Below are 24931 nucleotides of genomic sequence, written 5' to 3'. Positions count from 1 at the left end.
GTGACACAGTGGACGCAGGGCAACAGAGGGGCCGCTCAGGTGGCAAGACTCCCTAATGGACCCCCCCACCCAAGGCTGGGGCACCCTTAGGCTGGCACAGGGAGGCTGTCCTTACCTCCAGCGGCAGGGGCTGCTGCCTGTCGTTGAAGCTGTGATCCAGCACGATTCCAGCCAACACGTAGAAGGCCCTGGGATCCTGGATTACGTAATTTTCAAATAAAGGCACTGAAGGGTAGCCTAGAACTGCGGAGAGAAACCCCGTCGGCGTGGGTGGGGGCTGGCGAGGGCCTGCGCGGCCGCCCTCCCCGTCCTCCCTGGGCAGGTGCTCCTGGGCACGTGCTCCTGCACGCTTCTGGCCCCCGGGCTGGGGAGGTGCGAGCCTCACTCACTGCCCCAGCCTCCTGCACACACACAGCCCACGGGGCAGCGGCGCACAGGTCGGTGGTGGTGGCCAGAGCACCCCCCTCGGGTCCCAGGGCCCAGCTGGGCTGCCGGCGGTGGACTGGGTGCTTGGCCACGTTGGTGGGGAGCTGGCCGGTGTTTGTCTTCATGATCACGACAACCCAATGTGCACGGACGGAGCTGCCCTGAAGACACAGATAATTGCCATGGGCACCTGTTGTCGCCTGCGGCCAGGCCGCATGCACGATCCTCTCGAAGGAACTCCTCCTCAGAAAGCGCCAGGTGCCACTCGCAGTCCCGCTTCCTCGCCGCCCCCGGGTCTCCACCCTGCTCCCCGTCCTGGAGCCAGCGTGTCCACGCGGTGGTGCTCTTCCACCGCCTGCCCCGCGGGGACCTGTGTGCTGCTCACCTCGCACACGCAGCTGTCCCTGCAGGACGCGTGTCTGAGCACCTCTGTCCCCTACCGTCTGTGGCTCCGTCGCCCCCTTCCAGGAACCACTGTGGTGCGAGTGGGATGTTGGGGTCCCTCACAGCCACGACCTCGCGGCTCACACTTCCCAGCTCTTCATCCTTTTGCTTGACACTGTCATGCGCCGCCGGGACCTCGGCTCCTGGACCGCCTGCTGGCTGTCCCACCTGCCCGCCCTGTCCCTTCCCTGCAGGCCACGTCCAGGTCCCTCTTTCTGTTCCTTTTGCTGTCTCCGTGGCGCGGGAGCCCGGTTTAGTTTTGGAGTGGCGGTGTTTTCTCAAATGTTTCTGAGAACACTGATGAGAATTTTTTAATGAACTGGATTCAAAACAGATAGAGCTCGCTCGTGGTAAAAAATCCCCGATGGTGTTGGAGGCTACGTGGTGCCGAGTCACCCGCCTCCCGCAGGCCAGGCTGTCCATCGGGACACAGACTCTGTACGTTTAACAAGAAAAAAAAAGGCTCTGTCTTATGCCTCTGGCCACGATGGAGTAACGGGACTGGATTCACCTTCCCACCAAAAATATTCAGAGGACTGGACAAAAAGAGAGAGAGAGAGAGAATCCGGTTCTTCAAACAATGACAGCAGGTAGCACAGCATCATAATCCGGGAGAGGAGAGGAGCCAGGAGGGGCGGCCACCAAAGCCCGTGTTGTCTGGAGGGCAGGAAGGCTGCGTGACCAGGATTTCAAGTAGCACTTACATCTGGGTGACAGGGTTAGGAGTCAATTCTTCCTTTTTTCCTACATATAGTTGATTTGTTTCCTTAGCCATACTTAGGCTTCTTTTTAAACACACACACACATTTGGTTAAATTGAGAAAAACTGCACACATACAGGACGCGGTACAAAACACAGACGTGCGCTCTGATGAGCAGTTATAAAGTTAACAGCCAAATAATTGCCTCCTGGGTCAAGAAATAAAACATTTTTACACTAGATTTTTTTTTGAGGGGGGGTGTCTGGTAGTTTCTTATTATCAATTTGCTTTCAAGAACACGTTTTTAATATTTACCCGGCATTTGTTTTTCAGCAGGACTGCTGGCGCACATAACCCGCTGGGCTGTACTAGCAAAAAGGAACAGCGCTGATCTCTTTCCCAGAGACGGGAACCATCCCAGTGTTTGCGTGGCTCTCACTGAGTTAGGTGTCATCCCTGGACGAGTCGAGGTAGCCAGGGGCCCGCCGAGCGCAGACTGGGGTAGACACTGGTTGCGCGGCCCATCCTGAGCTCGGGGAGGAGGCTACACCTCTCCGGGGGAGAACTAGGCCGTGTGCCTTATGAGGAGGGAAAGGAGAGGGCTGTCATGGTTTGCAGGGATCCTTCCTCCTAGTGCCAAGGATCTGCCTGCCGACGGGCATGGCAGGAAGAGCCGTGAATCGAGACGTGAGTCGGAAGTAATAAGACAGAAATAACTTCAGGACGTCTATCACAGGAAAAGATAAACTGCCTGAGGTGGGATCTCCAGGGAAGACAGAAGAGAAATATTTTCTTCTTGGTGGAGGCCACCGAGGGGTCCCCGGCAGTGGGGTGGAAGTCCAGCCCGGGCGCAAAGCCCCAGTGTTTCAGGAGCAGGAGGAGCTGCCCTCTGAGAAAGGCCCAGAGCAGGCAGGATGGCTTCTGACCCATGACGTACCGCTGCAGACCCATCTCGAATTCACCCATGCAGCTCTGGCGGCCTGCGGCCTGCATGCCAGCCCCGCTCAAAGGCTTCCTCCTGAATGTTCTCGAAGAATACTGTGGTCTCTGGTCCCTACCCTCCTCCGGACACAGAGCTTCTAAATCAGATGACATGACTTGTCTTCCTCAGACCCCTCCCATGGCGGGTGGCCTTGGGAGCCTGAAAGGAAACCCAGGACTTGGACGAGGCCTTCGAGGCTCCCATGACACTCCAGCCTCACAGGGACCACTCTTCTGGCTTCCTTCTGCTTCGTCCGAGCCTATCGGCTCACCGACCCTGTGATGTCACCCTCGGCTGGCTGCCCCCAAGTCACCCTCCCACCCTGCAGGGCTTGTCCTTCACCATCAAGGATGGTACCTTAGGACGCCAGGCAAGCACGAACCACAAAGCAACGGTCCCCACTCATGTTGCCACTGAGGGCCTTTGAAAGAATTATCTGGGGACACCAGGGTGGCTCAGTGGTTGAGCACCTGCTTTCGGCCCAGGGCCTGGTCCTGAAGGCCCAAGATCGAGTCCTGCGTCGGGCTCCCTGCAGGGAGCCTTCTTCTCCCTCTGCCTGTGTCTCTGCCTCTCTCTGTGTCTCTCGTAAATAAATAAATAAAATCTTAAAAAAAAAAAAAGGGTTGTCTGCGTGGAGTGGCGTTCAGAGCAGGGAGAGGACAGCCCTTTCTTTTCATGTTGTCTCTTACTGTATTACTGGAATACCCTTATGAAAGCACACACTACAATTATAATAGTTTTGGAAGATGACCGCACATTTTGTGGACTCCACGTTTTGAAAAACCGTGTCTGGCTGAGTGCGTGAATTCAGCCGCCAGCCTCGTGCCCATCAGGTGGGAGGCCAGGGGTGAGCAAGGCTGCAGTGGTCTCCTGCCCTCGGGGGTCAGCAGCCCCGCGGGAACCGCCCCAAAAGCCTGGCGTGGCCACGCGGTAAAACATGAACCAAAGGCCGTGAGCACAGCCAGCGGGGCTCTGGGAGAGACAAGGCCCGGCTGAGAACCTGGACCCCGGGGGGAGCCCCGCTCCCCCCATCGCAGGGAAGGTCGGCACAGTGGGGGCCCGTGGGCGCGGGGAGCCAGACCCCGCGGGCCTCGAGAGCTGCTGGCCGAGGGTGAGGGCGGGCCGGCGGCGGCGAGAAGCAGGAGGTGGGGGCTGTCGGGGCTGTGGTTGCAGCCATCGGAAAACCTGCCTCGGCGGCTCCAGGCCCCGGTGGGGAATCGCCACCGCCGGCGGCCTCCGACGAAGGCCCCGACTCTCTGGAAATGCCACCCACCTTCCCGTCTTCGTGCCCCACCTTCAAACTCGACCTCAAAGGCCTTGGCCACCGCTTCCGTGACAGCCTTCAGCGTGTCACTCTGGGAAGGGACGTAGACCAGCTGGTATGTGCTCTGTGCGGCAAGGCGGAGGAAGTCGGGCAGGAGGCTGACGTTGAGGGCGAGGTAGCTCATGGGAGGCCTTTCCCTGGGCACACTGTTGAGGCGAAGGTACATGATGATCATGGAGAAGAGCAGCGGGGCCAGGACCTCCAGCATCGTCACCAGGGGCTTCCGCTTCTACAACACAACGGAAAGCGCGTGCTGATCCAAAGCACAACACAGGCGTGAGGTCCCTGCGGGCCAGGCTTCCACTTGCAAAGCCCTTTCCTTCCCCCGGCCTCCCTGCACAGCCTCCGAAAGAGAAAACAACACAGAATGAACGAGAAGCCTCTCCGTCTGACTTGTCCATGGCGGCGAGAAACCAGGAACAGGGTGCCAGCTTCGGCAGCGACAGTTTGCAGAGTTCTGGGGGGGAACCGGCCTTATTTACAGAAAGGGGTCCATTCCGAGTAAGGCTGATTTTTTTCTAGATATTATTTATTTATTCATGAGAGACACAGACACAGAGAGAGAGAGAGAGGCAGAGACACCGGCAGAGGGAGAAGCAGGCTCCATGCAGGGAGCCGAATGCAGGACTCCATCCCAGGTCTCCAGGATTATGCCCTGGGCCTAAGGCAGACGCCCAACCACTGAGCCACCCAGGCGCCCCTGATTCTTTTCTTTAAACCGTTATTAGAACCCAACATAAAAAAAAAAAAAAAAAGAACCCAACGTAACTTCAGCATTCAGTCCCTCCCCAGGAGACGCCCAGAGACCCTCCGAGCACCTCACCCACCTTCAAGATGAAATTCTTCCAAAGAAGAAGTTTTAAATTCCTGCCCAATGTCATGTTTCCAGCTGACCAGGAGGGTGAGCTCTGGCTGGGAAGCAAATGGGGCAAACGTCAGGCATCACACAAAAATGCTCCCCGTCCTAGGAGCTTCCAGAGCATCGATCCCTCCTTGTTGCTGACCCCCACACCGGCCCCGCCAGCATTCCACTGCTGCCTCCCCCGCCGGGGACCTCCCTGGGCTGTGGGGGGTGAAGTGCACGGACACGCTGATGATCGCTTCTATACTGCCAGCGTGCACCTGCCCAGCCCACACGGCACCAGCCAGTGCATGTGGCTCCACTGCCCCAAACCCTCCCCTCAGAGCAGGAGCTGAGGACGAGGACAGGGAAGCTCTCCCTGGCTCCCCTCACTCCCACGTGTGCCCGCCCACCCCGCAGGCCTGCTTGTGACCCAGAGGGGACCGACCAGGCTTCTGCCCACAGCCCGCGCACCTCCCTGGCGCATCATCCACACGTGACGCCACCCTCTCAGTGAGGCCTTCCTTGCCACTCTAAAATTTCGGAAATGCCACCCATCATCCCTGTTCATTTTTCTTTTAACCCTTTTAAACCACCAAACAAGCTTCTTTTTTTTTTTTTTTTTTGCGTGTATTTTGTAGTTTTACCACCAAGTCCCCAAGCTCAAGAGCAGGGCCAGCCCGTGCTCACCACTCAGTAAATGCGGGTCCCCTAAATCGATGCGTTACAGGGCAGCCAGCCAGTGGGGGGACGTGCTCCTGAGGAAGGACACGCTGGCGGAGCAGCAGGTTCCTTCTCCTTCAGTCTCTGCTTCCCGGGGTATCACATGCTTTAGCTTTCAGCCACCAGCACTACGAGATTTTCATCCAGAAAGATGGTTTTCTGTCGGTGAAAGAAGAACAGGTGCATTTTCCTCAGGTGAAAGACTCTCTGACACTAACCGTCACTGAAGGTACACTTTGTTATTTTTTAAAGATTTATTTATTTTAGGGGCACCTGGGCGGCTCAGTAGGCTGAGCGTCTGCCTTCGGCTCAGGTCATGATCCTGGGGTCCTGGGATCGAGTCCTGTGTTGGGCTCCCTACACAGTGGGGAGTCTGCTTCTCCCTCTCCGTCTGCCTCTGCCCCCGCTTGTGCTCTCTCACTCTCTCTCTCAAATAAAAATCAAAACCTTTAAAAATAATAATAATAAAATAGTTTTTTTTTTAATTTTTATTTATGATAGGCACACAGTGAGAGAGAGAGAGGCCGAGACACAGGCAGAGGGAGAAGCAGGCTCCATGCACCAGGAGCCCGATGTGGGATTCGATCCAGGGTCTCCAGGATTGCGCCCTGGGCCAAAGGCAGGCACTAAACCGCTACGCCACCCAGGGATCCCATAAAATAGTTTTTAAAACTTATTTGAGGGCAGCCCGGGTGGCTCAGTGGTTTAGTGCCACCTTCAGCCCAGGGCCTGATCCTGGAGACCCGGGATCAAGTCCCACGTTGAGCTCCCTGCATGGAGCCTGCTTCTCCCTCTGCCAGTGTCTCTGCCTCTCTCTCTGTGTGTGTCTCTCATGAATAAATAAATAAAATCTTAAAAAAAAAAAAACTTACTTGAGAGAGAGGGAGGGCACATGGAACTTTCTCCAGAATAGACCACACACTGGGTCACAAATAAGGTCTCAACCAATACCGAAAGATTGGGATTGTCCCCTGCATATTTTCAGACCATAATGCTTTGAAACTAGAACTAAATCACAAGAAGAAATTTGGAAGAAATTCAAACACGTGAAGGTTAAAGACCATCCTACTAAAAGATGAAAGGGTCAACCTGGAAATTAGAGAAGAATTAAAGATTCATGGAAACTAATCAGAATGAAGGTACAACCATTCAAAATCTTTGGGATACAGCAAAAGCAGTCCTGAGAGGGAAATACATCGCAATACAAGCATCCCTCAAAAAACTGGAAAAAAACTCAAATACACAAGCTAACCTTGCACCTAAAGGAACTGGAGAAAGAACAGCAAATAAAACCTACACCCAGCAGAAGAAGACAGTTAATAAAGATTCGAGCAGAACTCAATGAAATCGAGACCAGAAGAACTGTGGAACAGATCAACAAAACCAGGAGTTGGTCCTCTGAAAGAATTAATAAGATAGATAAACCATTAGCCAGCCTCATTAAAAACAAAAGAGAAAAGACTCAAATTAATAAAACAAGAGGGAGAGGGAGGGAGGGTGGGGCGGGGCAGGGAGAGAGGGACAAGCCTACTCTGTGCTGAGTGTGGAGCCTGATGCGGGGCTTGATCCCAGGACCCCGAAATCCCAATCTGAGCGGAAACCAAGAGTCAGACACTTAACCAAATGGGCTCCCCAGGCTCCCCTGAAGATACATTTTAAAGAGTCTAATTATGTGATGTGAATTTCACCTCCATTTAAAAAAAAAAAAAAAGAGTGACTATAAGACACGTTTATATTAGCCATTGCTGCAGGCTTCTTGTCTGACAACCCCAACCACAGGTATTTATTTCCTACTCGTGGCTCTGCTGTCTCCTGGGATTGGCTGGACTCGTCTTCTAGGTTGATTATGGGCCAACGTGTGTCCCCTTCTCCACACTCTCCAACTGCTGTGTTGAAGTCCTAACCCCCAGGTCCTCAGCCTGTGGCTGTTTTTAGAGGCAGGGACTTTACAGAGGCCACGAAGGCCAAACGAGGCCGTGGCGGTGACCTGACCGTGTCCTGACAGTTTGAGGAAATGCGGGTGCCCAGAGGCAGCAGGGGTGCCGGGCACAGAGGAAAGACCACGGCGAGAGGACGAGCCCTGGGAAGCACCCCCTTTAAGCCACCTGCACGCCCAGGAGAGGGACTGAAATGGCAGGAAAAACCATCCTTGCGGGCACCTGGATCTTGCACTTTCAGCCTCCAGAACTGTGGAAAAATAAACTTGTGCTGTGTAAGCCGCCCGGTGTGGCGTATTTTGTTGGGGCAGCTGGAGTGGACGGATGCAGGGCTGTTCTAAAAGTCTCCTCCGAGCTGGAGCATGTTGTTGGATGGCAAGAGGCCAACCCAAACCACATGAATGCATTTAAAGCATCTTCCCCCCACACTTGCTAACCGTTCCAACATCAAGGCAAGAGGGAAGGCAGCTGTCTCTGCTCTAGTGCGAGGCACTGTGACTCACATGGCAATGGGCATGGGCATAAAACTTAACACAAGGGAGAAAGACATAGGGGGGACATTACCCATCTGCCCAAACACCCAACATTTAGGTCTTCAGAAGCTGGTGTTAGCATTTGCCAGCCTTAACCCGTGCCATGTAGATGAGGAGGTACTTTGGCTCATTACAGGCCATCACAGATTATAAAAGAAAAACACTCAGACCATCAGAACACACGGTTTTCTCCAACCACACGTACAGCTCAATGGAATGAGACAGGACAATAGAGTAGATTGGGACGCCTGGCTGGCTCAGCTGTCTAGCATCTGCCTTTGGCTCAGGTTGTGACTCCAGGGTCCCAGGATCGAGTCCCACATGGGGCTCCCCGCATGGAGCTTGCTTCTCCCTCTGCCTGTGTCTCTGCCTCTCTCTGTGTGTCTCTCATGAATAAATAAACAAAATCTTTAAAGAGAAAAAAAAAGGAAACTAGAGTAGATGGAGGTTTTCATACTGAGCATCTTGTAGGATTTCTGATAATGCAGGTAGACTGTTCCTCCTAAGGTTTAATTCAATGTTTGTGACGTACAACAACTAGCAACTATGTGCTGAAGGCACTGTGTCCGGGCACATGCCATCATCAAAAGGTCAGTCCATAATAGGGGCGCTTGGCTGCTCCACCGGTGGAGCATGCAACTCTTGGTCTCGGGGTCTGAGTTCGAGCCCCATGCTGGATGTGGAGATAACGTAATAATTTTTTTAAAAAGACAGTAATAGAGTTCATCTTCTTGGAATTCAGCAGTTTCAAATAAACCTAGTAAAGGGTAATAACCTGCACAAAGGAAAACAGGATAGCACGCGGTAGAAAACGAGAATCAGAAGCTGCCCACGTAAGGGCAGCCAAACTGACAGATGAGACACATCCAGGAAGAGACCACAGGTACACAGTCACTTGATTTACAACAGAGCCGACAGGGCAGGACAGGGCAGCAGGGCCTTCTGACGGATGGCTCAGAGCTGGCCGGCTGTCGCCGCGGGAGACCAGGTATCCAACTCCTGCCTCCCACCACACACAAAATACCAACTTCGGATGAAAGATCTAAATGGGAAGGGTGAAGGGAATAGGAAAGTGTATCGGTGACCTTGAGGGAGGCAGCGATTTCTTAAACACGACTCCGAGCCACTAAACATAAAGAACACTTGGGTAAACCAAACCACATCAAAATGAAAGATTTGTGTTCCACGGAAGACCCAGTGAGCAGAGCTATCTACAAGTCACCAAGAGAAAGGCAGACCCCGCGCAGCCCGGGGGGCTCAGTGGTTTAATGCTGCCTTTACCAGGGCGTGATCCTGAAGTCCTGGGATCAAGTCCCACATCGGGCTCCCTGCATGGAGCCTGCTTCTCCCTCTGCCTGTGTCTCTGCCTCCTTCCCTCTCTCTCTTTCTGTGTGTCATAAATAAATGAATAAAATCTTTTAAAAAATATTTTTAAGTCATCTCTACACACAACACGGGGCTCAAACCCACAACCCGGAGATCAAGGGTCACATGCTCTATTGACTGAGCCAGCCAGATCCCCATAAAATCTATTTTTTAAAAACTGTTTTAAGATTTTGTTATTTATTTATTCATGAAAGACAGAGAGAGAGGCAGAGACACAGGCAGAGGGAGAAGCAGGCTCCATGCAGGTAGCCCGACGTGGGACTCAATCCCGGGACTCCAGGATCATGCCTTGGGTCAAAGGCAGGCACCAAACCGCTGAGCCATCCAGGGATCCCTGATTTTTAAAAAACTGTTTTAACAAAACTGCATCAGCAGGAAAATTCATAACCCTAAGCCCCCCTTCATGATTAAATCAGAAAATTTAAAGCCCACAAAAATTAAAAATCCATTAGGAATATGTGCGATTTAAAAAAAAATTTTTTTTTAATTTATTTATGATAGTCACAGAGAGAGAGAGAGAGAGAGGCAGAGACACAGGCAGAGGGATAAGCAGGCTCCATGCACTGGGAGCCCGACGTGGGATTCGATCCCGGGTCTCCAGGATCGCGCCCTGGGCCAAAGGCAGGTGCCAAACCGCTGCACCACCCAGGGATCCCAATATGTGCGATTTTAAAAAAATAATTTATTTACTTATTTGGGAGAGAGAGAGAGAGGGAGCGAGGGGATGGGGCAGAGAGACAGAGACTGTCAAGCTGACTCCACACTGAGCATGGAGCCTGAATCTGGGCTCCATCTCACGGTCCCGAGATCAAGACCTGAGCCGAAATCAAGAGTCAGATGCTTAACTAACTGAGCCACCCAGGTGCCCTGTGTGATTTTTTTTTTTTTTATCACACACACCACGACTGTTTAAACTAGTTCAGGGGCCTAGGTGCGCACAGTTATGCAGCTGGGCCATCTTCTTAGAGGTCATTATCATCTTTGTCACCCACTGTGAGGCATGTTAATGGCATGTGTGATGCTCTAGCTTAATGGCCCTGCCGTTGACAACAGGGAGGAGAGGCAGTACCTCCTTTCCTGATTATCTGGGAAAATAAAAGTCACCACAATCCAATACAGGAAAGCCAGATGTCATCCTATGCATGCTTTCTGTGCTGATGCACTTACACATCGTTTTTTAAATGCCACAGATTCTGGCCTGAAAAGGATCATTGGTAGAGAATGCATCACCTCTAGTCTGTGACAGCCTTTTCCGCAGAAAGAATGGTTTCTGTAATGTGTTCCCTGAACTCTGAATTTCTCAGAAACACAGATACTGTTTTATAGTAGAAAGTTTGGATTGGGGACACCTGGGGGGGGGGTTGTCAGCGGTTGAGCGTCTGCCTTCAGCTCAGGTTGTGGTCCCGGGGTCCTGGGATCGAGTCCCACATCGGTCTCCCTACAGGGAGCCTGCTTCTCCCTCTGCCCGTGTCTCTGTCTGTGTGTGTGTGTGTCTCTCATGAATAAATAAATTTTTAAAAAAAGATTCTCTCTCACTCCCTCTGCCCCTCCCCCCACTCACTTGCTCTTTCACTCTCAAATAAATAAATGAATAAATCTTAAAAAATTTAAAGACAGAGAGTGAGCAGGGTAAGGGTGGAGGGGTGGAGGGGCCGAGGGAGAATCTTAAGCAGGCTGTCTGCCCAGCCCAGGGCAGGGCTTGATCTCACAACCCTGAGATCATGACCTGAGCCAAAATCAAGAGTTGGATGCTCAACTGACTGAGCCATTCAGGTGTCCCTGGAGAGACATATTTTTGCATAGGAAGAGTCAATATGAAGATTATTAATTCTCCTAAATAAATCTGCAAATTTTACCATAAAGATTTCTTTTTTAAAAAAGATTTTATTTATTTGTTCACAAGAGACACAGAGAGAGAAGCAGAGACATAGGTAGAGGGAGAAGCGGACTCCCTGCAGGGGCCTGATGCAGGACTCAGTCTCAAGATCCCAGGATCATGCCCTGAGCTGAAGGCAGACACTCAACTGCTGAGCCACTTAGGCATCCCTACGATAAAGATTTCAACAGGATTTTAAAAAGAACCTGATTCAGAAGTCCATATAAGCACAAAAGTGTGAAATCAGGCAAGAAAATTCTGAGACAGATAATAACCAGAAACTAAACAAATTTTTAAATTTGTTGTTATATAACTTCATTAATTAAAAAATATATCACCCTCGGATAGTAACAACTCAATAAAAAAAAAAGACTCTATATATATACCAAAGTATACATGGCAATTTGTTATGTGATAAAGAATACCCTTCAGGGATGGCTGGGTGGCTCAGTGGTTGGGTGGCTGCCTTCGGCTCAGATCATGATCCCAGGATCTGGGATCAAGGTCTGCATCCGGTTCCCTGCGAAGAGCCTGCTTCTCCCTCTGCCTATGTCTCTGTCTCTCTCTGTGTCTCTCATGGATAAATAAATCTTAAAAAAAAAAAAAAACTTCAAAATAACTGAATATTATTAGCAACAGTACTGATGCCTATTTGTTCAACAACCTAGGTGAAACCAATTCCTTGACAGACATGAACTACCAAAACTCACTCAAAAAGAAATAGGTATGGGACACCTGGGTGGCTCAGTGGTTGAGCGTCTGCCTTCGGCTCAGGGCGTGATCCTAGAGACCCGGGATTGAGTCCCACGTCAGGGCTCCCTGCATGGAGCCTGCTTCTCCCTCTGGCTATGTCTCTGCCTCTCTCTGTCTCTCATGAATAAATAAATAAAATCTTAAAAAAAGAAAGAAAGAAAGAAAAAGAAATAGGTAGCCTGTATAGTCCCCTGTCTACTCAAGAAATTATAGGGCAGCCCGCGTGGCTCAGCGGTTTAGTGCCACCTTCAGCAGGGCATGATCCCGGAGACCCGGGATCCAGGCCCCGTTGGACTCCCTGCATGGAGCCTGCTTCTTCCTCTGCCTGTGTCTCAGCCTCTCTTTCTCTGTCTCTCATGAATGAATAAATAAAATCTTTTTTTAAAATAAAGAAATCAGGGATCCCTGGGTGGCGCAGCGGTTTGGCGCCTGCCTTTGGCCCAGGGCGCGATCCTGGAGACCCGGGATCGAATCCCACATCAGGCTCCCGGTGCATGGAGCCTGCTTCTCCCTCTGCCTGTGTCTCTGCCTCTCTCTCTCTCTCTCTCTCTCTCTCTGTGACTATCATAAATAAATAAAAATTAAAAAAAATAATAAAATAAAAAAATCATTAAAAAAATAAAAATAAAGAAATCAATTTATAGTTACACACATTCCAAGAAAGAAAACTCTGCCTCAGATGATTTTATTGGCAAATTCTAACATTTAAGGAAGAAATAATACTAATTCTACACAATCTCTTCCACAAAATAGAAGTGGGGTACTTCCCAACTCATTTTATGAGGTCAGCATTAGCTTGATACCAAAGCCAGACAAAAACATTACAAAAAAGATATATGTTAAAAAACAATAATAAGGCAAGAAGAAAGGTGTTTCTTCTCTCAGGTGTCATGGTTTTCCCAAGGAGTCTACCAAAAAAAAAAATCTGCAACTAATACATTAGTTTAGCAAGGTCCTCAGAGACAAAGTCAATACACAAAAATCAGTTGTATTTCTATCTAGTAGTAAGGAACACGTGGAAAACCAAAGTTTTTTCAAGGTATCATTTGTGCTAATACTGATAAAATGAACTACTTATTAATAAATCCAACAGAATATGTGCAGAATCTAGATGAAAGAACACCAATGAAAGTTTTTTTTTTTTTTTTTTTAATGAAATAAATGGAAAGATATACCATACTCATGGACTGGAGAAGTCTGTATTAAGACATCAATTCTCCCAAACTGATTTTTATTTATTTATTTTTTTCCAAACTGATTTTTAGAATCAATACAAACCCAATCCAAATCTCCATGGTATCATCAATAGGCATAAACCAACAAACCTTTTTTTTAAGATTATTTATTTATTCAGAGAGAGAGAGGCAGAGACACAAGCAGAGGGAGAAGCAGGCTCCATGCAGGGAGCCCCGACGTGGGACTCAATCACAGGTCTCCAGGATCACACTCCAGGCTGCAGGCAGCGCTAAACCGCTGCACCACCGGGACTGCCCAACCAACAGACTTTAAAATCCATATGAAATGGCAAAGGGACTAAAATAGCCAAAATCATTTTGAAAGAGGAACAAAACTGGATGACACATACTACTTCATTAATGCTACACTAGTCAAGATAATATAGTATTAGCTGAAGCATGGGCAGGCCAACTACTCAGGGGCCAAATGTAGCCCACTACAGCCCAGCCTGCAAATGAGACTGGTTTTGAATCCTTTCAGTGGTTGGAAGAACTTCCCCCAACCACTGTGACTGAGCACTGGATAGCTTTGAAGTTAGCTGTCGCAGTGCTTCTGTGTGAGACTTCTCCCACAGTACTGTCATTTTGATGACAGCCAACACTGTTTGAAGCACACGTACTGGCGGGCTGCTGTAAGCACTTCCCATGCTACCAAAAGATAAAACAAGAAGTGAAATTTCCATTCCTACACAAATTCACAGCAGGCAGGTATATCTTCCGAGCTCAGACTACAGCTCCAGCAGCATTTTCCACATCTTGGTGTATGTGCAAAGGAAATGTTCATATTTCAAAATCCATTTATTGGGGATCCCTGGGTGGCTCAGCGGTTTGGTGCCTGCTTTGGCCCAGGGGATGATCCTGGAGTCCTGGGATCGAGTCCTGCATCGGACCCCTGCATGGAGCCTGCTTCTCCCTCTGCCTGTGTCTCTGCCTCTCTCTCTCTCTCTCTGTGTGTGTGTCTCATGAATAAATAAATAAAATCTTAAAAAAAAAAAACAAAATCCATTTATCTGTGCAATTGAGGATCTTCCACCTCACCCTCAATTTGTTGTAATTTATCTATAATGCAATGACATGCTTAAGGCAAAGTATCAAGAGAGGAATCTAACAGAATTCCATCAATGCCTTTCAAGTCATGAAGACACTCAGTTGAAATCATATTCATAGTGAGATACACAAAATCTCGTTACCCATTGACATTAACAGATTAACATTTAAAATAGGGGATCCCTGGGTGGCTCAGCGGTTTAGCGCCTGCCTTTGGCCCAGGGCGCGATCCTGGAGACCGGGGATCGAGTCCCACGTCGGGCTCCCTGCATGGAGCCTGCTTCTCCCTCCTCCTGTGTCTCTGCCTCTCTCTCTCTCTCTCTCTCTCTCTCTCTCATAAATAAATAAATAAATAAATAAATAAATAAATAAATAAATCTTTAAAAAAATAATAATAAAATAAAATAAAATAAGATAAAATAAATTTGGATGGTAGGGAACACCATCTTTGAGCCCTGGCAAAGCAATATATTATCCTATAAAAAAAAAAAGAACTCCATTGTTCTCATGAGTAGATACACATTGCAAAAGCAAAAACATTATGTTTAATTATATTAAAGTGACTAATAAAAATTTTTTTTGGAAACGAGTCTCATATAACAAGTATTTGTCTAATACCTTGAATTTTGCTTCTTGGCATGCAAAGCCTAAAACATTTGCTATCTGGCCCTTTACAGAAAAATTGTGCCATAGCCCAGACTAATAAAAGATCAAAGATACACACACAGACCAACAGAATAGAAGAGTTCAAAAACAGACCTTCACAAATATGGTCAATTTTTGACAAAGGTGCCATTCAATTAAAAAAAATCATTGTTTTAACAGAGGGTGGTGGGACAACTGGAATCATGTATCGGGGTAGGGTGGGGAACCACTATGACCGATACCTCAATCCATTATACAAAATCAGTTCAAAATACACCACAGACCTATGTGCAAAACCTAAAACCCTAACACTTCTAGGGAAAAAAAGGAGAACATCCCTGTGACCTTGGATCAAGCAAAGATGCCTGAGATAGGACATGAAAAGCATAAAAGAAAAATTGGTAAGTTGGGCTTCCTTAAGATTGAAACTTCTTTCTCTGCATAAGATTAACAGGCCGAGAAAACAAGGTATAGACTGGGGAAAAATATTTGCAAATTGATTATCTGATAAAGGAGCTATATCCAGGGCATATACAACTCTCAAAATTCAACAGTAAGAAAATTAGCACCTGGGGCATCTGAGTGGCTCAGCAGTTGAGCCTCTGCCTTTGGCTCAGGTCGTGACCTGGGGGTTCTGGAATCAAGTCCCGCATTGGGCTCCCTGTGAGGAGCCTGCTTCTCCCTCTGCCCGTGTCTCTGCCTCTCTCTTGGTCTCTGATGAATACATAAATAAAATATTTTTTAAAAATTATCACCCAATTTATAAAGATGCTGCACCAAAAAGGATATATGTATGGCAAATAAGCCCATGAAAAGATGCTCAGCATCATCAGTCATTAGGAAAAGCAAATTTAAGCCACAATAAAATACCACTTCATAGCTACTAGAATGGTTGGGGGAAAAGAATTTCTTTAAGTGGTGGCAAAGTTACAGAACAACTGGAACTCTTATATCCTGCAAAGCAAAACGATACAGCCATGTGGGAAAATATTTTGGCAGTTTCTTAGAGCTTCTTATAAAGCTAAACATATACTTCCATACGGTTCCATGATCTTATTCCTAAGTTTTACCCAACTAAACTGAGAATTTTTTTCAAATTCACAAAAGATTTTTTTACACAAGAACCTATATACAAATTATTATAGAAGGCTTTACTCAAAATCTAGGGATCCCTGGGTGGCGCAGCGGTTTGGCGCCTGCCTTTGGCCCAGGGCGCAATCCTGGAGACTCGGGATCGAATCCCACGTCGGGCTCCCGGTGCATGGAGCCTGCTTCTCCCTCTGCCTGTGTCTCTGCCTCTCTCTCTCTCTCTCTCTGTGTGTGTGTGTGACTATCATAAAATAAAAAAAAAATAAAAATAAATTGTTTAAAAAAAAAAAAAAAGGAAGGCTTAACTCAAAATCTCCCCCCACCCCCACCACCACCAAAAAAACACAAAACAAAACAAAACAAAAACCAAAAACTAGGAACCGGGCCCTGGCTAAGCACCAAGCACTTTTTGAAGTATTCCATATGTTTCAATACTTCAAATCTTCACAGCTACCTACAAAGTGAGTACTATGGGTTCCCCACTTTACACAAAGTCGCTGAGGTATAAAGACGTCACATGAGGCACTTAAGAGCCAGGATTTAATTTGAGGCTGCACGGCCCAAGGTCCACTATAATTACTATTATAGTAATTATAACGCCCCTCAATCGCTGAACAAAGGAGTGTGTTACAGCCCTTGGTCTAGAATGAAGCCTCCAATTGTTCCTATGGAAGCAATCAGAGAAGCTGTATTCTAAAATCCAGCATTAAATACCACCGACGTGGGCACAAAAAAGTCCATATATAAGCATAGATAGGTACAGATGGATAGGAAGATAGAATGTGTCCCTGCAAAAGAAATAGGAGCTAACATATTGGTTCCATTTTTAAAATGCGTAGCGGGCGTGTAAGTAGATATCTATGTCAGCCAGCTTCTGCAATAACAAGGTTTACTGCCTTTCGTAGAGCTGTAGTTCAGGAGTGTCACCATGCACCTTAGTTTTTCCATTGATCCTGAGAAGTGTCTGAGCTACGAGAACCCCAAAGAGTATCCCACATAACTTCTTGGCATGTTTTCACGCTGTGGGAATGTGAGTGATTTATATACCAGAGGCTGTCAGGGAGTCCAGGAGCCTGAACGCCCCGACACCTGGGCTCCAGTCTCACCTCTACTGTGTAACATTGAACAAATTATGGCCCCCATCTGGGACTTGGGGAGAGAACAACCTAGGTGGCACATCTAGGTTTAGTGGGCCTTGAGCGGCAAAGTGAATCTTGAGGATCCATCAGAAGGGCCCAGCCTCCATGGCAGTGGTTTCTGAACAGGTGTCCAGAGCCTAGCATCTCCCCACAGAACGTCTTCCTTCGCCAGGGGCCTTATACCCTCTCAGTTCATAATTACAATGACTGGTAATAATTACCGTGGAGGCACCCTAACAGCAAGGATCAAGAACCAAGGTGTCAATTAGTACCCTGCAGGTGTCTCTCCTGCTGCGCATGGTCCTTCTTCCCATACCCTCCTTCACCTTCCTTCTCAGGGAAATCCGACTCAGCCTGCTCTCTTCCCAGGTTTGGTCATGCAGAACCCTTTCAGGTGTAGAAAGGGCTGGAAAAAATTGCAAGGTGTAACCAGTCTAAGTTGGAAATGGCAAGGATTGGCTCTTGAAAGAAAAAAAGATTGAGTGAGGAAGACGCTGTTCAGCAGGTTCAGAGAGTCTCAGGGCAGACACCTGGGTTGAGAGGGAGGGACGGGGTGTGGTCTGGGAGCAATGATGGGGAGAGAGGGTTTTTAAGATACTGGCAGTACATTAATAATCTGCTCCTCCATCTCAGTTGTGATTGTGTCCAGTTGGGTTTTCTGTTTTTGTTTTTTGGTGTTTTGTTTGTTTTTGTCTGCTCATTACAGAGACCAGGCTATGGAACTCCCCCTGTACTTCGCGCACTACCACTTCCTTGGCATTTATGCGTTTTCTCATTTGACCCCAAAACAAAATATCTCTGTTTGGTATTATTACTAGCACTATTATCATTGATTTTAGGGATAGGAGATGGAAGCTCAGAAGGGTAAAATGACAAGCCTGAGCTAGGTAAGGGGTCAGGCCCAGATGTGAAGCCAGGTCTTCCAACTCTTTAATTCAGCAAATATTTACCAAGTGCCTCCCCTCTGCCAGACACTCTTGGACCCTGAGATGTAGCCACGAAGTAGACCAAGTGCTCTCCTCCTGGAGCTCCCCTTCTGGTGAGGGAGACAGAAGGAAGAGAAGCAGTAAAGGGTACCACCTCAGAGAGTAACAGGTAGGGAGACCCTCTATCGCTAATCCAGAAGGGTCTTGGGGTGGCTGAGACAGAAGGTTCCCAACTCAGATCATTACTTTACGGTTCCATCAGTCGCGTCCTGGTCGCGGAGGTGCCGGAGCCAGGGCTGGTCGCAGGTGGCGCCCCAGGTGAGGCCGAGCAGCAGGTGCGCCCTGGACTGCCGCGGGGCGGGGGATTGGGGGGAGCACTGACACCGCCGAGCCGCCGAGCAGCAGGTGCGCCCCCTGGACAGCTGCGGGGTGGGGGGGGAAGCACCCACCCCCGGGGCAGCAGGCGAGGGGCAGGTGCGCCTCTGCCGCGGAGGATCCTGAGTCGTAGGCTCCTGGCGGCGCTCAGTCGGGGCGTTGGGGACCCGAGTGGGCCGGCCCGCGGCAACTGTTGGCCTCGCGCCCAGTCCCGCCCTGCCCCTGCCACGCGACCTCAGCCCCCTCCCCCAGGTGACCCCAGCTGGGCCTCGGACCGCTGGTCCCAGGTGACACCTGCCCGGCCTCGTGACCTCTGTGCAGCAGGTGACTCTGCCCCCGACTGGGGACACTCCCTTCCGCGGGGACCTCAGCCTGACCTGTATTCCTCTCGTCTAAGGGACCCTCCCGTCGGTGGTGACCCTGACCCTGTGAAAGGTTCAAGATAGCCAAAGTAAAACTAATGCATCACTGAAGCTGTGATCAGTAAAAATTCATTGTGCACCAAAACGACAGTCTGCGGAGCGGGAGCGCGGAAGGAGGCTTGGGGGTGTGTTGCACGGAGCTCGCGGGGGCCGCGGGCGGCTCTGCACGGCTCGATGATTACAATATTGCACTTCTACAACCTTGGCCAGTAGTTGACGTTTTGCTTCTCACCTCCAGAGGAGCAAGACGCGATCCGGGTCAGGTTCGCCCTCCGGCGGGGTCTGCACGAAGGAAATCCCGCCCCAGGAGCAGAGTGGCTCAGTGGGCTCGGGGGACCCTCCCTCCCCCCCCCCCCCCCCCCGCCAAGGCTGGTCTCCGTTTGTTTCTGATTTTCACCACCTGAAGTCACGACCTTCCTGCTAACGTGTCCCCAATCTGGTGTCACGACCCCCAGTCCTCCCCGCCCGTGTCAACTTTGCCCCATGACTCTGGACACGCCGCAGGACGGTGGGCCTCCCAGCCCGCTCCGCGGCCGTTTTCTAGAAGGTTCCTTACCCTCCCTGCAGCACCCCCAGGGCCTCCCCGACCAACCCCCGCCCCCGGCAGCCCGCGCCAGGATCCAGGGGGCCAGTCGCCCTCCCTCCGCGACACAGGGGCCCGCGCCCAAACCAGGACAGCGCTGGGCGGAATGGCTGGACAGCCCACGCCTGCTCCAGCCGCAGCGAGGTACAGGTGGACGCCGCCCCGCCCCTCCCCTCCTTGCCCCGCCCCGCCCCTCCTCTCCCTCTCCGCCCCTCCCTCCCCTCCCCTCCTCTCCTGCCCCGCCCCTCCCTTCCCTCCCGCCCTCGCCCTGCCCGAGGTCCGGCGCCCCCTGCCGGCCGCACGGCGCGCGGGCACTGCGCAGGCTGGGGCGGGGCGGGGCGGGGCGTCGGGCGGGCCGGGCACCCGCAGGGCTGGCCCACTGCGCACGCGCGAGCCGGCCGGCGCGCCACCTGCAGGAGCCCGAGCCGCCCGCCAGCCTGCGGCGGTCGCAGGCGCCCCCTCCCCGCCCGGCGGCCCCGCCGCTGCCAGCACCGGCCGTCGTTGCCGCCGCCGCCGTGAGGCCAAGCGCAGCCGGGCCCGAGGCAGGGGACCCCGCGAGAGGGTCGGTGAGTGCCGCCGGGACCTGCCGCGCGCGCTCGCTCGCTCCCGGGACTCGCGGCTCCGGGCCGCCCCCCACCCCGCCCGGCTGCCCCCGCGGCCGCCCCCTGCCCTCCGCCCGGCCGGCGCGCCCCCGCCCCCCCGCGCGCCCCCGCGCCCCGCCCGGCAGGTGCACCTCGCGGGGCCTCCGCTTCAGGCCGCCCTGACTCAGGCTTCCCCGCGGCCCGAGCCCCTGGGCGTGGTCCCCCCCGTGGGCGGCTTCCTCCGCGGACCCGGGGTTGGACGCGCCGCGGCCCCTTTTGTGCCGAGCCGGGAGGGTGGACGCAGCCGGGGGTGGTGCAGCCCCCGGGCCGGACACTCGAGCTGGGCCGCGGGGATGCTGCTGGCTCATCCCTGGGGCAGATTCCCTGCTGGGTGGGAGTACTTCCCCACCCCGGAGCGCGCCCTGCGCCCACCCCTCATTCCGGGGAGCGGGGTCGGGGGGCCGTGGTCCAGGGTTGGGTGGGAGCTATGTGGGGGACAGGAAGGCGGGACGCCCGCAGGTGGAGAGGCCTGCAGCAGCCCCAGTCACCCCTGGGGTCTGTGGCCAGTCGGTACGTGGTGCGAATTTGCGTTGACAATGGGTATTGGCATTCACACGCTACAGTGTAGCTTCCAGAGGGCAGGTGCTGGCTCCTGCACTAGGGCTTAGGACAGATGTGCAGCTGGTGCACATTTGGTGCACGAAGGAGGGCCCCTCCTCACTTCCTTGAATGTGGCCTGATGAAAGCCACTGCCTTACCCCGGGTTTCTGTTTGTCCATCCCTTTGCCTCATGACCCGAGGGCCCACTTACTGCCCTGACTCGGTCTGATCAGGGCTTGGGCTCCAGGCACATAACAGGCAATGGAGAAACGCTTGTTCAAAGGGTGGCCGACACCCTGTGACAGAGCAGAGAAGAGGGCAGGGTGCAGGGGAGTCAAGCTGGCTTTTTTCTCCTGAGCAACTGTGTCATTTGATTCTGAACGGTTGGGTGCTGCCTTGTGTAAACTTGAAAAGATCAAGGCTGTTTTCCTTTAGAAAGTTTACATCAAGGAAAAATAAGAAAAAGGGAAAATAGGTAAAAATGGATGCCCTAGGAATTCCCTAGCTCTTTTCTTTTAAATCCTTACAGATCTTTTTGTTGTTGTTTAATTGCACACTTGGTCATCATATCTGATTAAGAGGATGACATGGTTCCCTGTCTGGCGATTTCCCATCATCCTGACGAGACTGCTGTTTGGAAAAAGAGTGATGAGCTCAGGTGGTTTTTTAAATGACACTAGCCTTACCCAGTGCATGTACCAGTCCCATGGGAACCTGTTTTGACTTAGTCTCAACTGGGGAGGCCCAGGGAAGACTCCCCACTTGACTGTCTCTTCTCCAGCCCTGCTTCCCAAGATGACAGTAGATTCATCTGTTGTTGAGTTGGTAAAGAGGAAAGAAAACATTCTAGAACCTGGGGAGAAGGATGGGCAAGACTCTGCCCATGATGGAAAGATGAATTGGATGTGGTCCCTGCTCTTGGGGAGCTTAGGATAGAGCTAAAGAGAATGATTTATTCACAAGTAACTGAGGCATCAGACAGAATGAGGCAAGTACCACTCGAGACATCAGAAGAGCTGCTGCAGGTGTCCAGAGGTGGAGGGGTGGCTTTCAACAAGAGTGGAAGGTCTCGACCCTGGCTGCTCATTAGAATCACCCCAGAACAAGTCCCACGCCCAGGCTAGAGCCCAGCATCTTTAGGGGTGGGCCTCTGATGTCACTTTCTGTGTAAAAGCACCCCAGAATATTCCATTGTGCAGCCAAAATGAAGAACCCCTGAACTGGGGTTGTCTGTGGCTGCTTCACAGCAGGGCTGGACTGGACTGATTTTCCAAGAAGACAAAACCCCAGGAGGCCTGGACCCCCTTGGGAAAGTATAAGGCGTGTCAGTCCCTGTCCCGGGAGACTTGGGCAGCACTCGTCCCCCTGAATGGCTCAGAGATTTGGAGTCAGCAGGCACACAGGTACATTTGCAGGAGCTGAGTAATGAGCTTGCTGCAGAAGACCCATGGTTACCTCTCCCCGGGGACCCTCAGTCACCTCATTACCTCATTTCCTACACCTACAGAGCCAGAACAGCTAGCAGGACAGCAGTGAGACCAAGGCTCCAGCAGGGGTGAAGAAAGCAGGGGGTGGCACAGATTTTTGTGGGACTCTCTCCTGATTGCTTCCCTTGGGCCACACTTTTGACTTAAAAATCTACCCCACCAGCCCCTGCCAGGAGCTTCATTGTTAACTCAGAGCCGTATATCCTAAAGAGACGGCTGCCCCAACCCGGGACAGGGTGGGTGGTGGTGTTGAGCACAAGGCCAGCAAACCAGGTCTCCGCCTGAGCCTCAGGATGCAAGGAACCACAGCCGTGAGCGCAGTGCCCCGGACAGGGACCTAGCCTTGTGGATTTCTGCCCACCTCATCCATGCAAGGGCCACCTGCATAAATACATCGTCCTCAAGCTTTTTCTGGTGTGCTGCCATGTGTACAAGATTGGGATTTGCACCCCCACATATTTATTTATTTGTAAAATAGTCATCTACCGCTGCCCTGAATGTCATGGACACAGGGACAGACACAAATACATACCTTTTAAGGGATGAGAGGCAAAGTGAACACGATGAAATTTGTTCAGCATGTTAATGCTGCCAGCTCAGTCATAAAAACATAAGCTGATTTAATTTTTTAAAGATTTTATTTATTTATTCATGAGACACAGACAGAGAGAGAGGCAGAGACACAGGCAGAAGGAGAAGCAGGCTCCGTGCAGGGAGCCCGACTCAGGACTCCATCCTGGGACCCCAGGACCATGCCCTGGGCTGAAGGTGGCGCTAAACCGATGAGCCACCTGGGCTGCCCTGTTTTAATTTTTTTTTTTAATAATCTGTATGCCCATCGTGGGGCTCCAACTCAGGACCCCAACATCAGGAGTCATGTGCTCCACCAACTGTGCTGGCCAGGCGACCCATACCATCTGCTGTTTTATAAGAAAGCCATGTTGAGCAAGTCCACTTCCCATTTATAAAGTCTTGGTGAACCCGGAGTCCTCGTTGGAAGGTCTGGTTCTGGGTTCTTTTTATTTCGGTTCCCAGTTCTGGCGGCGTCGCAGGGAAACGCCGTGAACCTCGGGAGGCCACCCAGATGGTGCTCTGAGCCCGGGACTTGCCTTTCACTCTTCACTCCTGCTCCCGTGCTGAATCGTGGGGTGGGGTGGGGTGGTACATGTTCGGGGGCTGCCGGGGCGGGCGGAGCTTCTGGCTCCGGACGCTCTTGGTGTGTGGGTGTGCGTGTGCCTGCGTGTACCCGGCACTGCCCCTGCGCTGCCCCGGGCAACCCTGGCTCTAAACATCGCTCTCCTACGTGCTCCCTTCCTAACACAGGTTACTTTGAAAAGCCACAGCTCTTATACGTTGTCGTCACCTTTTCCTTGAAGGGACAGATTTGAGTGTGTCGGCTTAAAAGAAATGAGCTAGCTGACACACCACCACTGCAGTCAGTTGTCGTGGAGAAAGAGAAACGATCTCCAGATTTGGAACTTTTCTTGAAAGAAAATGTGTATTTCCTTCTTAAGTTCCAAGTCTCCAGGTAACCAGTGAACCTCCCTATAGCTAAGGGTAGTCATGGCCACTTCCCAGATCTCTACAAAGTATCGTAAAGCCTTGGCTATGATTTTGTTCATTCTGATTGCACACAACCATCACATCCTGAATCCATCAAGTCCAGGACATGTGCAAGGCTCAAAGTAAACCAGCAGGCGAGGGCCCACCATGTCTCAGAACTTGGCCCCCGAATTGGGGTGCGTGGCCACCGACACACAGGCCAGCAGGTGTGCCAGCATTCAGTGTCTTGAATATCCCTAAAGTCAATTTCCCCTCATTTTTAAAGAAAAATACTCATGGGACGCCTGGGTGGCTCAGTGGTTGAGCATCTGCCTTTGGCTCAGGGCGTGATCCCAGAAGTCTGGGATCGAGTCCTGCATCGGGCTCCCCACAGGGCAGTCTGCTTCTCCCTCTGCCTGTGCCTCTGCCTCTGTGTCTCTCATGAGTAAATAAATATAATCTTTATTTTTTTTAATAAATAAAATCTTTAAAAAAAAAAGGAGAAAGACAAATACTGATGAGTATAGTTTCTCACCATTCCTTTCCTCTAGCAGATGGTGTCAGTCACCCCGCTAGGAGGTCAGTGGTGGGTTCACTGGTGGGGACCACGCTCTGTAAATGCACCTGCTGCATTCAGCTTATGCTCTACAATGTTTTTTTTTTTTTTTTTTTTTTTTTTTTATGCTCTACAATGTTTATTGGTGTTTAGACTTTGCATCTGCAAAATCCACTGACATAGACATTTTCACATGTTTGCCATGCACCCCCCCGCCAAAAAAATACCCCCTAAAAGAAGAGATCCTGTGCTGGGTGAACAAACAGAACAAAACCCCTTGGAGCAGCATACTGCCCATGTGGAGGCCCCCCACCCCGACTCCCATACTGCCTTCTTGGCACAGCATCTGAGGCCTTGGTTGGCTTCCCTTTCTGGCTCCTTCTCTGCTGCTCCCTGCCCAGGTGTTCAGAACCACCAGCTGCTCCTCGCACACACTCTTCCACTCCCTACCCCCACCCCCTAGCTACCAGGACGCTCAACACTGGCCTTCTGTGTCACCCACTCCCGAGAGCCTTCCCAGAGCCTCCCCCGCGTCGTACACACACGCACACGAACTCAGTCTTCTCCAGAAGCTCATGATGCCTTGTTTGGCTCTGGCAACAGCAGTTACAGCACATGGACACGTTTGCAGACTGAGCATCTTGGCTTGGGAGTGTTAACGATTTCCATCTCCAAACCCTCAGCGCCCCTTGCACAGCAAGCTCTGGGCAGATGTTCGTTGGAGGGATCAATGCTTTTCTTGTTTGTGTAGCGTCGAAGGCCACAGATTCTACCCACA

At 51.1% G+C, this 24931-nt stretch overlaps 2 protein-coding genes across 10 annotated transcripts in view; one reads left to right on the top strand and one right to left on the bottom strand.

Annotated features, from left to right (window-relative positions):
• Positions 1 to 18551, bottom strand: part of LOC144318832 (ATP-binding cassette sub-family A member 17-like) — a 77979-nt gene extending 59428 nt beyond the window's left edge. For 2 of the 8 annotated variants that reach the window (XM_077906233.1, XM_077906234.1), the window contains exons 1-5: positions 18254 to 18551; positions 5409 to 5600; positions 4705 to 4789; positions 3848 to 4106; positions 116 to 243 (exon numbers count right to left, since the gene is read on the bottom strand). In XM_077906233.1, coding sequence (XP_077762359.1) covers positions 116 to 243; positions 3848 to 4106; positions 4705 to 4758 — 441 coding nt within the window. In that variant the 5' untranslated portion in view covers positions 4759 to 4789; positions 5409 to 5600; positions 18254 to 18551. Of the gene's footprint in view, positions 1 to 115; positions 244 to 3847; positions 4107 to 4704; positions 4790 to 5408; positions 5601 to 15422; positions 15568 to 18253 lie in introns of all 8 variants that reach the window. The other 6 variants (XM_077906231.1, XM_077906236.1, XM_077906229.1 and 3 more) reach the window with 5 other exon arrangements.
• Positions 18552 to 19803: 1252 nt separating this feature from the next.
• The window catches only part of ABCA3 (ATP binding cassette subfamily A member 3), a 40160-nt gene continuing 35032 nt past the window's right edge, over positions 19804 to 24931 (top strand). For both annotated transcript variants that reach the window (XM_077906227.1, XM_077906225.1), the window contains exon 1: positions 19804 to 19953. The gene's annotated coding sequence lies outside the window, so the exon portion shown is untranslated. The remainder of the gene's footprint in view (positions 19954 to 24931) is intronic.

This window comes from Canis aureus, chromosome 8 (genome assembly GCF_053574225.1).
Source record: "Canis aureus isolate CA01 chromosome 8, VMU_Caureus_v.1.0, whole genome shotgun sequence".
Taxonomy (NCBI): domain Eukaryota; kingdom Metazoa; phylum Chordata; class Mammalia; order Carnivora; family Canidae; genus Canis; species Canis aureus.
This window is presented reverse-complemented; position numbering and strand designations above follow the sequence as displayed.